Below are 15551 nucleotides of genomic sequence, written 5' to 3' on the forward strand. Positions count from 1 at the left end.
CGGCGAGTATAGTCTGTATTCAAGAAACTAATCTCTGACCAGGTCATCATATGGTCTTGTAAAATTTGAGACTATACTCGACAGAACGGGATTATGCTAACCAGGCTTCCGGTGGCGTTGGCATTTTTGTCCGTTCTGATACCTGTAGCGAAGAGATTCCACTAAGAACCCCGCTGGAGGCTGTAACAGTTTGCATTCCGCTGCCTATTATAACTCAGTTTGTAATGTTTATTTCCCACCAGGCCAGCCTCTTAATATAAATGATGTGGGCTGATGACCTAGATGTTAGGCCCCTCTAAACACCAAGCCAGCATGAATATCAATAATGTAGTTGATCTTATAGATCAGCTCCCAACTCCTGTCCTCATATTGGTGTTAAAGGGTGATTTTAATACCCATCATCCATTATTGCCATACCCAGAGGAAGGAAGTTGGAACACTGGGTGAGTTGGCCGTGCCATTAGGGACGCGCAATTGTGTGCTCGCATCCAGGAGATAGTGGGTTCAAACCACACTGTTGGCAGCCTTGAAGATAGTTTTCCGTGATTTCCCATTTTCACACCAGGCAAATGCTGGTTCTCTACCTTAATTAAGGCCACAGCCGCTTCCTACCCATTCATAGGCCTTTCCTGTCCCATTGTCGCCATAAGACTTATCTGTATTGGTGCGACGTAAACAAAAAAATAAAAAAGAGGAAGTTGGAACAGTTGATAGGAGAGCTGGATTTATGCATTTTGAACACAGGGGAACCAACACCTTTCAGTGTAGTGCACAGTACCTTCTCCCGCATTGATAATAGTCTGTGCAGCCCTGCGCTTGTTCTCCTGCTTTGGTGGGATACGATGACCCCTGTGACTGATCGTTTCCCCTTTATTCTTACTTTGTTGAAACAGGAATTCATCGAGGCTCCTTCCTGATGGATTCTTAAGCATGCAGATTGGCCATTGTTCACATCATTAGCTGTCATTAAGGACATGAATAGCTGAAGCATAGATGATGATATAACTTATATCATACAAGTTATTCTTGCTGCCGCTGAGGAGCCTATTCCATCTGTTTTTTTGGGACTCCTCGGTGTAAATGAAGAAATTGCAACGGTTATAAATAACGTTGTTGCACTCATAAATGCTTTCGTAGGCAGCCTACTGTGGCGTGAGTTCTTATTCGATAGAGTAAAACAGCTTCATGGGAAAGATATATGTCTTCTATGGCATCACGTACACTGGCATCTCAAGTGTGGACTAAACTTCAGTGCATTTCGGGTGTACAAGGACCATCCTGAGGGGTACCAGGAATTTCCATTGTAGGCAGTATAAAACTGTTCCACCTTTGGTTGCTAATCATCTAGCAAGTCATTTCGCAGATGTGTCTGGTTCCAGGAATGACGATCGTAATTTTCTTGCTCTAAAGTGGGAGGCAGAACACCATCCTCTTATGTTTTGACACTCATGCTTCAGAGGATCATAACGTGCCTTTTACGAGTGGGTACTCTGCAGCGCCTTGGCGCTTTGCAACGACAAGGCTCCCTGACCAGATAATGGCCATAGCCAGATGTTAAAACACCTCAGCGAGGATAGCCTCTTATATCTTCTTGGGGTGTTGAACCCAATCTGGATAGGGGTGAGTTTCCGTCACAGTGGCAAGAGGGAATAATAATTATTCTCATCAAGCCTAACAAAGATCCTAAGTATGCAGTAATCTACAGATCTATTTGTCTTACTAACTGTCTGTGTAAATTATTTGAGAGGATGGTGAATCGATGATTTGTGTGGTGTTAGGAGAAAAGAGGACTTTTGTCCAAGTACCAGTGTGGTTTCCAAGTTGCACGCTCTGCTGCTGACCACTTGGTACTCCTGGAGAGTTCTATCGAGGACACGTTTCCTTGAAAACAGCATTGGGTAGCTGTAGCTATGTTCTTCAATTTAGAGAAGCCCTGTGACACTATATGGCGCAATGGCATCTTTTCAGTCCTGAATCATTGTTTCTTTGCAAATATTTTTCCATTCATCTATTCTGTGTCAAAGGAGGGAGGGCAAATTCACAATACCACATTCAAGAAAATGGAATCCCGCAGGAATTGTTTCTCTGTGTCACTCTGTTCGCGATTGCTATAAACAGTATTCAACTAAAATGAAAGATAAATTCCATCTTCCAATACTAAATTTTTTATAGCTAATTCGTGAAAATACAAACATAATCCATCTTAAAGTCTAATTACTTATCTAAAAGATTAGTACATGTTTCATTTCTAAAATACGGAACATCTTCAGCTAAAAAACTGTATATGTGAAAATTGACATATGTAGTTAAAACACTTATAATGAAAATGAGATTGGAAATGTTTTTATGTTGTACTAAAACAAGTAAAATGTGTCTGTATTCGAGTTCATAATAAAATCTAGCATGTGTGAGACATGTTTGTACAAAGTAGTCTTCCTTTCTTCAAAAATGCTGGAACTTTCACTGTTGTTGTTTTATATAAACTTTACATAACTTAAAGCTAACATTAGTGAATTTGAAATTTAAAAAAAATTTATACAAGGACCAGGGAATCTCCTTGAGAAACCTAAGTTGAGGTTAGGTCTTCAGTAAACTTGTTGGTAAGGCGTAAAGGAGTCTGTAAATGGAAAGGAAGGAAAATGAACGTCGGTCCAATGAATGCTATTGTCGCTGCTGCTGATTCAGAAGTCAAATAATCGCTATACGTGGACGATTTTGCTTTGCATTATAGATCACAAAATATGGCAGTCACAGAGCAACAATTATTAACTTACTTACTGGTTGGCGCTACAGTCCATATAGGTCTTTGTCCTCCTTAATCACCTGCTTCCATTCATCCCGGTCCTCAGCTTTCCTTCTCCAGCATTTAACTACCATATTTCTAAGGTCGTCCTCAACATCACCAATCCATCTCTTCCTGTGCCATCCTCTCCCTCTTCCTCCTTCCAGTTTTCCTATAAATACCTTTTTGACCCATCTTACTTCCTGCAATGCTGCTATTTTTACTCCATACCTATCCAGTTCATTCCTTCAACTTGCCAGGTCTCTTTAATGTCCTTATATTGCATGTTGTTACTATGATATCATCTTTCTTTCTCTTAAGCCGTTTTTCTCACTGGGTCGTCACCAAGTTATCCACTATTCCTGAAGTATGTCTTAAGGTATCCGTAACCTTTGTCTTTTTACGAGGTAGAAGAGTTCACCCTATGCCCAACCTCCAACCTGGAGGACCAGGGTATCACTCTTAATCTGGATCATCACCTTAGACCTGTCCGGCTTGGGTTGTCCTACCAGGAGCATGTGCTCCCGCTGGCATACCTCTAAGGATCAATTGAACATGCAAGCCTCCAAACACCCGGCCAGTGTATTTTGCCTTCGTCAAGGTGGTGATACCTTCGGGAAGAAAGCAACAATTACAGAAAACTATTAGGGGAGTGGAACAGTCGACCTTAAAACATGGCTTTCGGTTTTCAACGGCAAAGACCTCTGTTGTTCACTTCTGCCGGAAGCACAATCCTCATCCCCACCCTGAGCTTATTGGTGAGGGGGAGGGTGTCACCCTTCTAGTATTTGACCCTTACCAAATTCTTGGGCTCCTTTTTGATAGTAAATACTTGTTAAGTACTTGTGGGAGTTGCACATGTATCAGTTACAAGTCAAATACGCTAAAAAGCTGAATATCTTAAAGTTTCTTATTGGCACTACATGGGGGCTGACCGCACGATGCTCCTACGATTTTACTTAGTTACTTACTTCCTCTTCATGGATTAGGCTAATAGCCTGTTCCGACCTCAGATTTCATTCCATCTCTTCATAGGACGACCAATATCTCTTCTTCCTGTAGGATGGTATTCCAGGGCAAGTTTTGGGATTCTGTCGTTATCCATCCTCAGAACGTGGTTTTTCCAATTTATCCTGTTTTGGAATATTCTTTCATTCATAGAGAATATATTTAATTTTTGTCTTATCTCTTCATTTCGTATTTTATCTTTTAGGGAGTATCCTTTCACTGATCTTAGGAATCTCATTTCAGATGATTGTATTTTATTCCTATAGCTTATTTTATCTACCCATGTCTCACTTCCATATAGCAAAGTTGGTACAGCCATAGTCTTATAGAATTTAAGTTGAGTATCTTCTCTTACTTTTCCTTTCAGTGTTCGGCGAATTGTCCCACACATATATTGAAATCGATGAAGCTTCTTCTTCACCTCGTCATCATCATTAAAAGATATTTCACAACCAAGGTACTTAAAATTTGTGACTTGTTCTACTGGTTGATTGTCGATTACTATCTTCGCTCTGATAGGATATTTCCCTTGCCATGCCATAACTTTGGTTTTTGTTGTGGATAGCCGAAGTTTATAACTTTTACAAATGGTGTTTAACTGATGTATTGATTTCTGGAGTTTATCTTCATCATCCTGCAGGATATATTGATCATCTGCAAAGAGCATAGTATTTATGTATGTGTTTGTGTTCAATTTTATTCCAGAGTGCACAATTCGTTTCCAATTTCTGATTACTTCATCTATATATATATTGAATAGTGTTGGAGAGAGGCTGCATCCCTGACGTACACCTTGATTAATTAATATTTCTTCCGTTAGTTTGTATCCTAAATCTAACACAATTCTCGTCCTTTTGTACAGACTTTGGATAACTTGAATAAGATGTTTAGGGTATCCATTTTTTACCATTATATTCCATAACTGTTCTCTATCTACCCTATCAAAAGCCTTTTCATAGTCGACAAAAGCGACATAAGTATTCAAGTTAAATTCTCTCTCTTCCCCAGTATCTGTTTGAGGCTAAATATATTATCTGTACAGGATCTGCCTTTCCTAAATCCACATTGTTCTTCCAATAAGAGATTGTGTGCAATGATTTTAAGTCTATTGTTTATTATTTTAGCATATATTTTATAGCCAACATTTAATAAACTTATTCCTCGATAGTTACTGCAAAAACTTCGATTTCCTTTCTTGAAAAGTGATATTATTTTAGCTTTTCTCCATTCTTCGGTTATATTTCTTCTTTTCCAACAAAGATTAAATGTAACATTCTAAATTTAAGAATGATCCCACCATATTTGAACAACTCCATATTTATGTTGTCTAACCCTGGTGCTTTTCTATTTTTGAAAGATTTCAGAACAGTATTAAGTTCATCTATATCTATTAGATCAATTCCTTCAATGTCGATATCTATATCGTGATCTTCCTGACTCTCTCCATATTCTCCGTTATACCACAATTCTTTGTAGTGTTGTATCCACGATTCTTCTTCGATTACATTTATATTAGCAGTTTCTCTTTCATGCTCCTACGATTTTATAGGGCACATATTTTATCCATGTTAGACTGTGGACGTTTAGCATATGGATCAGCAAGATAAAGCATCGTTGTGAAACTGAATACCATCCACCACAGCAGAGTTAGGCTGGCAGCGGGAGCAATCTGTAAAATACCCATTACTAGCCTGCTCACTGAATCTGGTGTGCCGCTTCTACACCTGAGGCACCAACAAATGCTGTTGTCTTATACAGCAATTTTGCGACTGATGGTACTTCACCCGAGGTATTCCTGTGCATTCCACAATGCAAACCATTGGTTGTATCGATGGCCTAGAATGAAAACCTCGTATCTCACAAAGTTCTTCCTGTCCATTATTTCCCTTAAGACTGGTTACGCCTCTCAGCCACACATGAATATGCAGTCCATCAGAACAATGTTCGTTGTGTTCTTTATTCCTATGCCGACGTGTGAAGGAAAATTAACCTTACCGTACCATACTATAGGAAAGTATGTCTGCGTGATGTATTTACTAACTCCTAGAGTATAATTTTTATAAGGTTCATTTACCTTTTCGCGTCAGCATAGGAAAATAAACACAACGAACATTGTTCTGATGGACTGCATACCCAAATGTGGCTGGGAGGCGTGACCAGTCTTAAGGGAAATAATGGATAGGAAGAACTTTTTGAGATACGAGGTATTCAATCTAGGCCATCGGTATGCTGCTTTTCCACATGCAGTGCAGCCAGTTGGTACACGCTTGGTTAGCCGTTACAGATTGTTTTATGTACCTTCCGTTTCTTGCTTGGTTAGATGACCAAGTAGGGTACCTCTGTGGTTAATACGATGACATGAAATCATCGTGGATCTGCACACTTTCCAGAAGCGTCCATTTTCTTTGCAATAATTAACAAAGTTGTGCTCCAAGGACTGATACTAGGTGTGATTATCTCATCATCTAACATTTTATCTACCTGTCTTTGTACCTCCTCTTCTAGTGCCTCAGGTATTCGGTACGGCCTTACATTAATTGGTGGTTGATTCTCTCTCACTACAATTTTGTGCTGTAGCAGATTAGTGTAGGTTAGCTTATCACCCTCTAAATGGAATATGTCAATATATTCCACACAGATAGCATACAACTGCTCCTTATCTCTAGGAGTTAAATGATCTACTCGTAGCTGTTATGTTAGTCTTTGTTCCCGCGACTTTTCCTCACGTGGCGATATCTGTGACACTTGTCGTACTGTTTTTACTCCCGATCGCTCGGAGCGAATATTTAAGAGTAGGCTTTCAAATGTGACCTCCATTTCTCGAGTGTTCAGTACACTGGCTAGGCCTCGGTGATTGGGCGCTCGCATCACACAACTTGCGATGTACACCCCTGGCAGGATTTCTCTCTTGTTAATCACGCCTTCTGCCAGTGCCTTACTGCTATGATCGTCTCTGTCCTCAGTTGGACACTGATCGTACGGATCTGAGCGGTCCTTTTCGTTATACAATATTGATCCCCTTTTAATATAGCATGGCCTTCTTTGAAATTTAGTATACTGTATTTTAGTATATTTCGCCCTCTTATGCCATCGCACTTGAGTGGCACTCCCTTGTGCACTACATGAAAATCGGCATTTGATTTTCCTATTGGAAGCCTTATTGTGACCTTGGTTCGGATATTCTCAGCACTTATGTCTCTTAACTCTGAGACTGATTTGTGCATAATCATGGCATTGGGGGGTACTAACTGTTCCTTCAAAAGAGACATTACGTCCCGTGTCTAGCAGGAGTTTGAGTAGTTTCTCTGAGCCGCTCACTCCAATTTCTACAGTGCCTTCTACTTCACTTGGCTTTTCGCTGTTTAACACACAAATTTGACAGGTTTCATGTACACTTAGTCCCATGGGGAATTTCTGCTCAAATACTTCTACATATCCTTCCTTGAAATTGATTATACTATCCTGTAATAGGTTTCTTCCTATTAAACCATCAACCGATAGTCTGAAATCATCCCCCACAACGTGAAATTCAGGGGAATTGTTACCTATCTGCAGGGTGGCACTCCCTCTAGTGCGGGTGGTACGCACTGTAACTCCCGTAAGCTCTATTTCTGGCTTCCTATAATAAATTTCCTTGTTGGGTACACTTCCGAACCAGGATCAAACCTAAGCGATCATGTTCGACGCGATCTGGTTTCTCGAGTGGTGCAACGCACTGTTTCTGATGTAACCATGGCTGTGTTTTTCCTTTTCATTTACTTCATCTATACTCTGTGGGCTAGTTAGTCTGCGGGACCGGTACGGCTGCTCAGGCCTACGGTCCCTAGATCGTTTCAAGTTCTGAGTGACGAGCTCTTTCTCCTCTGATGAGGGGGGCCTATGCCGCTCGGGCCGGCGGACTTTTTCTCTTCCGCTGAGGGACAGGCTCAGAAGCACTAAACGATCTGTTCTTTCTAACCTTCGGGTTGCACTTTAAGTGTTGGTTTGCAACAGATATGTCTTCCTTATCTCGAAACCAGCAGATTTGGTGCTGGTGGCCCATGCGACCACATATGAAACATTGTCGTTCCTCAAGCTGGCAGTGCACTTCCCAGCATTCGGATTGTTTGTGTCCCGTCTTGTTACAGTTGTAACACCTAATCACTGCACATACTATTATCTCATGCGGTTTTACTCGGGCTTGACTTAAAAACCAATGAAGGTATTTATTAATCCACCTATTCGATACTTTTTGTCCACTTATATGTGGTCACAAATACATACCAACACATTAACACTTTCGGGACATGTTTCACCCTTTTTAGGGCATCTGCAGCTGTAATACAATCTTAAAAACATTACACATAATATTAAAAGGAAGCCAGAAAATTAGCTTTGTAAACTTATTACTTAAATTGAATGGGTGAAAACCATAACGGTATAAGTAACATTTTGGTCATTCAGAGAAAAAGACATTTAAACATCTTCAACACTCATATAAAGCATGGTATTTGTAGTTATACCACCCATCACTAGAGCGCAGAATATTACCGCTATCACTTGTATCCCCTGGTTGGTGAAAGGATACATCCTCCTGGAGTTACATCCTGCACTTAACTCATTTTTTAAAGAAATGTCACTTATACCGTTATGGTTTTCACCCATTCAATTATTGGCACACATAATGTGAAAATGAAAAACATTTGATAAAATCATGGTAAAATGTCAATGGAGCACTGTCTATGGTCATTCTAAAATTATTTGGTCTGAGATGAAGACGTAATCAATTTTAGAGAAAATCTGTATGTACTATCACATTAGGAATTGAACCATTTTATTAGAACTGCAACTGCCAACTGCAACTCATCATCCTCCTCATTTCCCCTTATCCAACTCCTGCCAGGTCGGGGCATTTATGGCATTTGTTCACCTTCCTCTCTCCTTCCTCCATTCCTCTTTCATCAGTTCAGGATTATTCTTCTCTCACTCCCCTTTATTGAATCGACCCACCTTGTTCTAGGTGTCCCTCTCGCTCTCTTTCCCTTGAACTTCATCTCCATCATCTGTTTTGTATTCTTTTCTCCTCTATCCTCTTTACATGTCCAAATAATCTTAAGTGTAATCCTGTCAATTTTCTAATTTAGGTTTTCTGTTCCGACTTCCTTTCTAACATCTTCATTTCTCACTCCGTCTTTCCCATCGTGCTTCTTACGTTTTTTATTTCTCTGGCTTGAATACTACTCTCCTCCCTTCTTGTCATCGTCCAGGTCTCAGCTGCATATGTCAAGATGGATGCATAGTGCATTTTGTTTATCTGTAACTATAGGACTGAAATAAAACACGCCTAAAACCGTCAACAAGGAAGCTGTTTGGACCACCCCATTTGCAGTGAAACTCTGCAGGGTGATGAAAAAAATGAAATGCGACCTGCGCCTCGTGATGAGGATGAAATGTTGATGAAGATGACACATACATCCAGCCCCATGCCAGCGAAATTAACCAATTATGGTTAAAATTACCAACCCTGCCGGGAATCGAACCTGTGACCTAAGGCCAGCGCACTAACCATTTAGCCATGGAGCCAGATGGCAGGGTGATGAATTAGGATATCATGAACTTAATGGTAATAACAATTCTTGGTTGTATTTGTGGGGGGGGGGGTGCGGGGTCGCAGCTCTTCAGTTTTGACATTTTAAAATCAATATGACTAAGATGGTTTTGAAGTACATTCTGTTGTTAGAGTTGTATGTTATGCATAGAACACTGTGCAAAATAAGTAACAACCACCAAAAACTGGCTTAGCAGGTTTTGGAAGCACCCCTTGATGTGACTTAGCATGAGGAAATTTTTTTATGTTCACATAATTTAACTTGGAAGTATTCATACTATTATTCTGGAAGATAATATTTCTTTTGCTATAGTATGCAAGTTAAAATCAACATACCCGTTTTGCCATTTGACGTAAGTGTTACGAATTGTTGACCTTCTGAGGCCTTTGTTATTTGTAATGTTCATTATGATGATGATCTTGAATGAATTCAAGGAAGATAAATTGGTTTTCCATGGAAATTTGAAGCCTGGTTTTCAGTTAAAGTGAACTAAGTCGATTCTTTAGCTGGGATGATTTCAGTATGATTCACTAGTGTGCAAGTAGGCTTATTTTTTTCATAAATAAACCAGCATGTTTTTCTTTCATTTTCAGGTTGTAAAGCAGCATTGAGACTATGGATGAAAACCAGAAAAGAGATTGCAGGCCCTCCTTTTATTCTTCGCAGGATAGATTTTCACAAAATAGGCCAGTTTTTTGGCTCAGACTTATTGATATTTTCTTTTCTCGTCGAGTTATGATGACTGGGTTGAAGTTCATGTTTTCGCTTTGTGTTATGTATCGTTATCAACGAATTGGATTGGTTTTATTGATGCTAACCATAGCCTTCCATTAATTAATGAAGCCTTGAACTAAAAACTCCAGAATGTCGTTATATCCACGGGTTATTCGGAAAGGGGTGAGCTATTGCAGAAACTTTCATTTTTTGCACCATAAGTGCCATCCTCATTTTTTAAAGTTACGGGACTATTCCAAACCTGCAGAGACAATATATACTCTCTATAATAAGAATATAAAACAGTCATATCTGTATAAAAATCCATATCAGGTATGGAATTGTGTACCCATACGAACAATACGCACGTCTCCTCCCAGGAAAGCATTGCCTCCAGTGATAGTACTTTTATTACGCCCTATCGCAAAATTTGGGGCCATTATCTTTGGTCGAACTGTAAGGTGGTGGTGGAGGTCATTACCCCAAAACAGAAGAGAGCAGCTGATTCAGCTATTGACTAAAAATAGATTATTACTGCTCGGTAAGAAATTTTATTTTCCTCTGTATTTTTTTTATCAGTCAAAGGTAGATGTGAATGCACTTTCCTTTTTTAATACATTGGTAAGTTACTGTATTTTCCTGTTTTGGTTATTATGTAGGAAAGTTATCTATTGCAGAACAGATATGATGCCTTTTTATTTTTATTTTTATATATAGCCTGCCTAGTCCCTGCATCAGCAGGCAGCTGCTACTTCTACGTGACTCATTTAGAATTAGACCCAGTTACTAAAAGGGAGAGGTTTATTGCATTTTCTCCCGATCAGATGAAACAGTTGGCAGATACTGCTCAGAGAATGGTTAGTATGTTTATCATTTATAGAGTGTCTTTTTAAATAATCTCAGAGAAGTTTCATTTTCATTGTTCAAAATAGGGTTTATTTTATTATTATTTTTGATAGAACTATGCTTGAAATCAGAGTTGGGAAGATATTGAGTAAAAGTAATCAAATTACTTGTAACAAATAATTTTGTAGTCATTTTTACATGTAATCGTTACTTTTCACAAAATGTAATTTTTACTCATAATTTACTTCTTGAATTAAAATTGAAATCTTACATTGTAGTAATCGTTTTACATCACATCAAGAGTTCAGTAACTTTGTGGTCCCAGCACTCGCAAGGTGTCACGCCATTGGTTTAAAGCCAAGGATACAGTGCACATTCATTTATTTATTTATTTATTTATTTATTTATTTATTTATTTATTTATTTATTTATTTATTTAATCGCAGCTTCATGTGGTTACTAGTTGAGTTAAAATTTAGATAATCATGTACCATGACTTTGTGAGGTTACACAGGGTCGGTAATGGAACTAGAATAAACATGTGACAGCAAAGGGGTTAAGGAGTGTCCAGCCCCCTATTTGAATAAATATTTTGAATTAATTGGCCCTGAAAATAATGACCACATCAGTGTGAAATTAAAACCCTGCTTGGGGGCAATCATTTTGAAAGTTCCAAGGTATTACATTTAGTCTCACTTGATGGTAGCCACTTAATGTCTCTATGCTAAGAAACACAAAATGATGTAATATCTTTTTCCTTGAAAATTTTGGTATCATTTCAGTCCCATGTTTAATACATTGAGTGCAAAGCGACGTCACTTGGGTATGTGAGAGTACTTAATTTCTTGAACTTCACATCCCCATATAGGGTTGTACGTTTGTTCGAAATTGAGAACTGTGCGAACCCATTTGCGTGCGTAATATGTGTGTGTTTCGAAACTGTATAAAGCCTCTTCCTGCCTTCTGTTGGCAATCTGTTTATGTAAGTTCATAGTCCACCTTCCATTCATCAATTCCTGTGCGCAACCCTATATAGATATGTCAGGAGAGCTTTGTAAACTGACAAAGTCATTTTCCAATTCACAAAATGGTCTTAAGTGTGCAGTGCTGTTAGTTTTCTTTTCTGAGGATTAGTTTGTCCATTACTATCTACTATTATGAGTAAATTCAGCAGTAAAAGACTTAAGGCTCCTTTCACAAGTGGCTTTCCACGCCACCCCACTCCACCAGACGTGTAGAAAGGCATAGCATTCACATGAGACACTTTGTGTGGCGCAACTTCTCTCCACTCTTGTTAACAGCAGGCTGTTGTCAACCGGCCTGAAGTGTCTTCCACTCTCGGCGACTGGAAGCTCACTAAATCAGATTAGCTTGTTCAGACGGTCAACATTGTGTGCGCCACATGTTTGAAGATTTTCTTTCAAAATTTCAGTTCCATTCATAGATGCTGAAAAGTTAAAAATAGAAATACAAAAATTGTACTTGTCTGTGGGATTTATGAACTACAGACTATTCAAATAAAATTAAAAGCTTCAAATGTGGAATGAAGTTTCCCAACAAATGATTCCAGATTTTGCCGAACTGGATGACTCCAAAGAGAGAGAAGTTGAAAATTACAGTAATAGGCTGTATGTGTTATATGTTAACTATTTATTCAATATTACAGGTGATCAAAAAAATAATAAATCAAGATTTTTAGCAGTTTTTATTTCAAAGGAATTGCATCCAATTAAATTACATAATAACATTTTCTTATTCGTGAGAACTACCAGTGTTTTATTTACAGAAGTTAGGTGTAGGTAGCAAGACCATACTGGCAGCTCACTAAATAAGTCGTTCAGATGGTCAACATTGTGTGCGTCACAATTTCGAAGTTTCTGTCTCAAAATATCGGTGGAATAGGCTTCATTTTCTCATGTGGTGTCCTGACGCTGTTTCAAGGATTGACAACAATTCATCATACGAATTCCCACTCATACGAAGGTAATTAAAGAACATTTTTGGATCACTGGTACGTTCATCTAGAAGAAAACGATGAGCTCCTCATTCTCAATAATATGAATTCAATGGATGGACCCAATGAACCTTAGTACCCTTCTTTCAATCTTCTTTTTGTAAGAAATTAAATCCCAAGGATAACGTTCGCGTCCATGGTCCAAATTCAAACCAAGACACAAAATATGTGTTGGGGACTAGAAGTTGCCAGAAGTGGACAGCAAGGATAAAACTGAGTATCTGAGAAGTGGAGTGGAGTGGAGTGACGTAGCATGGCGTGGAAAGGAAGTCGATCATGTGAAAGGAGCCTTAGTGCATATAGTCTGGATGATTTATCAAACAAGTTGGACAATGATCATATCAATGAAGAATGTAGTTACAGTAATTTTGAACCAAGTATGGATGATGATAATGTAGAAAGTAGTGACAATTCAGAAAATGGTGGAACTGAGTCTCAAAATTAAAACGAGGCAGGGGTTTCAATACATGGAACGGCCGTATATAATAATAATAATAATAATAATAATAATAATAATAATAATAATAATAATAATAATAATAATAACAATAACAACAATAAATGGGGACGCTTGCATCGGCGCTCAGCATGACATTCCTTTTCAGAGGGTTGAGGCGCTTAACAGAGGGATGGCTAATGTTTCCGAAGCCTCACCTTATTATATTTATTTGTTACGAATGAAGTAATAAATGTAATATTAGAGGAAATGAGCCACAACGATCAAAAAGTTTCAATGACTAAGCATTAAGTAGATCAAACCGGCTTAACGAATGGGTGGAAGAAATAAGGAAATTCCTCAGTTTACACTTGTGGATGCGTCTTCTCCAGCTGCCATCTTTTGCATGTTACTGGAGTGATAAGATTGTTTTCTATACAAGCATCAGGACATTAGCTATTGTATAAGTGCGACCTTATATGGGGCCGCGTGTACATGTACAATTCGTAACAATCAATACGACCCCATTTGGTGTCGCACTATTTGACCAAATATAGGTAATAAGTTAATATATCGTTGTTTCAGTGATCACTTGATTAGTTAGCCTGCGAATGTTTTGGCACTAGGGAGAAACTCGGCACTGTTAGCTCGTGGCACTAGATTGCAATCCTAGGAATTTTGGTCTGGCACTTAACGTGTTAAAAATATGTCTGATTTCCTAAAATCTGATGGTCTGTGAAGTAGCTGTAAGTGTAGTTTTACTGATTACTTGTTGAAAAAGTAATTTGTAGTTGTAATTAAGTAAAATATCTATCAAGTAACCAATTCAACCCAGTTACTTTTGTTTTGTACTTTTCCGATCACTGTTTGTAATGTTATTTCTTACTTCTGACTGACCTCTCACAGAACATTGGCGAATTACCAGGTTCCCACAATGGAGACCACAGTTTGAATCCTTGTGATATAGAACTTCTACTGTTTTACTATTACATTAAAATGGACTACTTGCTACCATTTCTGTTCTTTTAATATAAAAGTATTTTTCTGTTATTAGCAACACTGTCAACGCTTGATAGGCAAGTTTTTCCTACTTCTCTCCTGATCGCCATTAAATCTTTCCATTTTCACCTTTACCAGCTCCTCCTCCAATAATCGCCATTGATGAATTTTGGGCCAGGGCATACGAACCAGAACTGAAACGTCAGTCCGCGGAGTGGAGACATGCTGGATCACCGAGGAGGCAGAAGGTCGGTCAGAATCCTTCCCCAGTCAAATTGATGGTGATCGTCGCGTATGACGCCAGGAGTGTCATTGTTTGCCACTTTGTTCCACATGGCAGAACAGTGACCGCACAGTACTACAAGGACTTCCTGGTGCGACAGGTACGATGTGGCGTTCGGAAGAAACGTCTGGATCTTGTGGACAGTGCAATCATCCTGCACGACAATGCAAAACAACATAAAGCAGAGTGTGTTGGGCAGCTATTGCAACGTTGGAGATGGGAAGAATTGGAGCACCCACCGTACTCTCCTGACATTTCGCCCTGTGACTTTGATCTCATTCGAAAGATTAAGAAACCACTATGTGGTAGGCGGTTTGCAACACGAGAGGACATTGCTAATGCTGTGCGCCAACAGGTGACCCGATTCACACATGGTGCGGCAAATGCTGAGGCAGATGATATTCAGCGCCTCCCACATCGTTGGCAGCGTGTGGTGTCAGTAGCAGGGGACTACTTTGAGGGTCTTTAGGCCCAGGTTTGTCATGTCAACTTTATGTGTACTGTGTTGTCATTCTTTTGCACCGGGAAGGCCATATTGCCCTGTATACTACCGTAATAAATTAGTGTGTTACGATATTTCAGTGCTATTCATTGTCCACACATGTAGTTAACACCTTGTCCTTTTGTCTGTATATGTCACATTTTCCAACCGGACTGGTATCTTCAAGAAAAAAGTAGTTGCCATGACTTTTGCCCCAGCCCTCGTATATACTAACAGTATAAAAACTGAAATGACCTAATTTAAACATATTAAATCTTCGCGCAATCGGGCACTACTGCTCTGCATTTAGGGCAGTCGCCCGGGTGGCAGATTCCCTATCTGTTGCTTTCCTAGCGTTTTCTTAAATGATTTCAAAGAAATTTATTGAACATATCTCTTG

At 39.1% G+C, this 15551-nt stretch overlaps 1 protein-coding gene across 2 annotated transcripts in view; it reads left to right on the plus strand.

Moving 5' to 3' along the window:
* Positions 1–15551, plus strand: part of LOC136863398 (metalloendopeptidase OMA1, mitochondrial) — a 112539-nt gene that overhangs the window by 38858 nt on the left and 58130 nt on the right. For both annotated transcript variants that reach the window (XM_067139809.2, XM_067139810.2), the window contains exons 2-3: positions 9972–10633; positions 10810–10949. In XM_067139809.2, coding sequence (XP_066995910.2) covers positions 10243–10633; positions 10810–10949 — 531 coding nt within the window. In that variant the 5' untranslated portion in view covers positions 9972–10242. The remainder of the gene's footprint in view (positions 1–9971; positions 10634–10809; positions 10950–15551) is intronic.

The sequence above is a fragment of the Anabrus simplex genome, chromosome 2 (genome assembly GCF_040414725.1).
Source record: "Anabrus simplex isolate iqAnaSimp1 chromosome 2, ASM4041472v1, whole genome shotgun sequence".
NCBI lineage: Eukaryota > Metazoa > Arthropoda > Insecta > Orthoptera > Tettigoniidae > Anabrus > Anabrus simplex.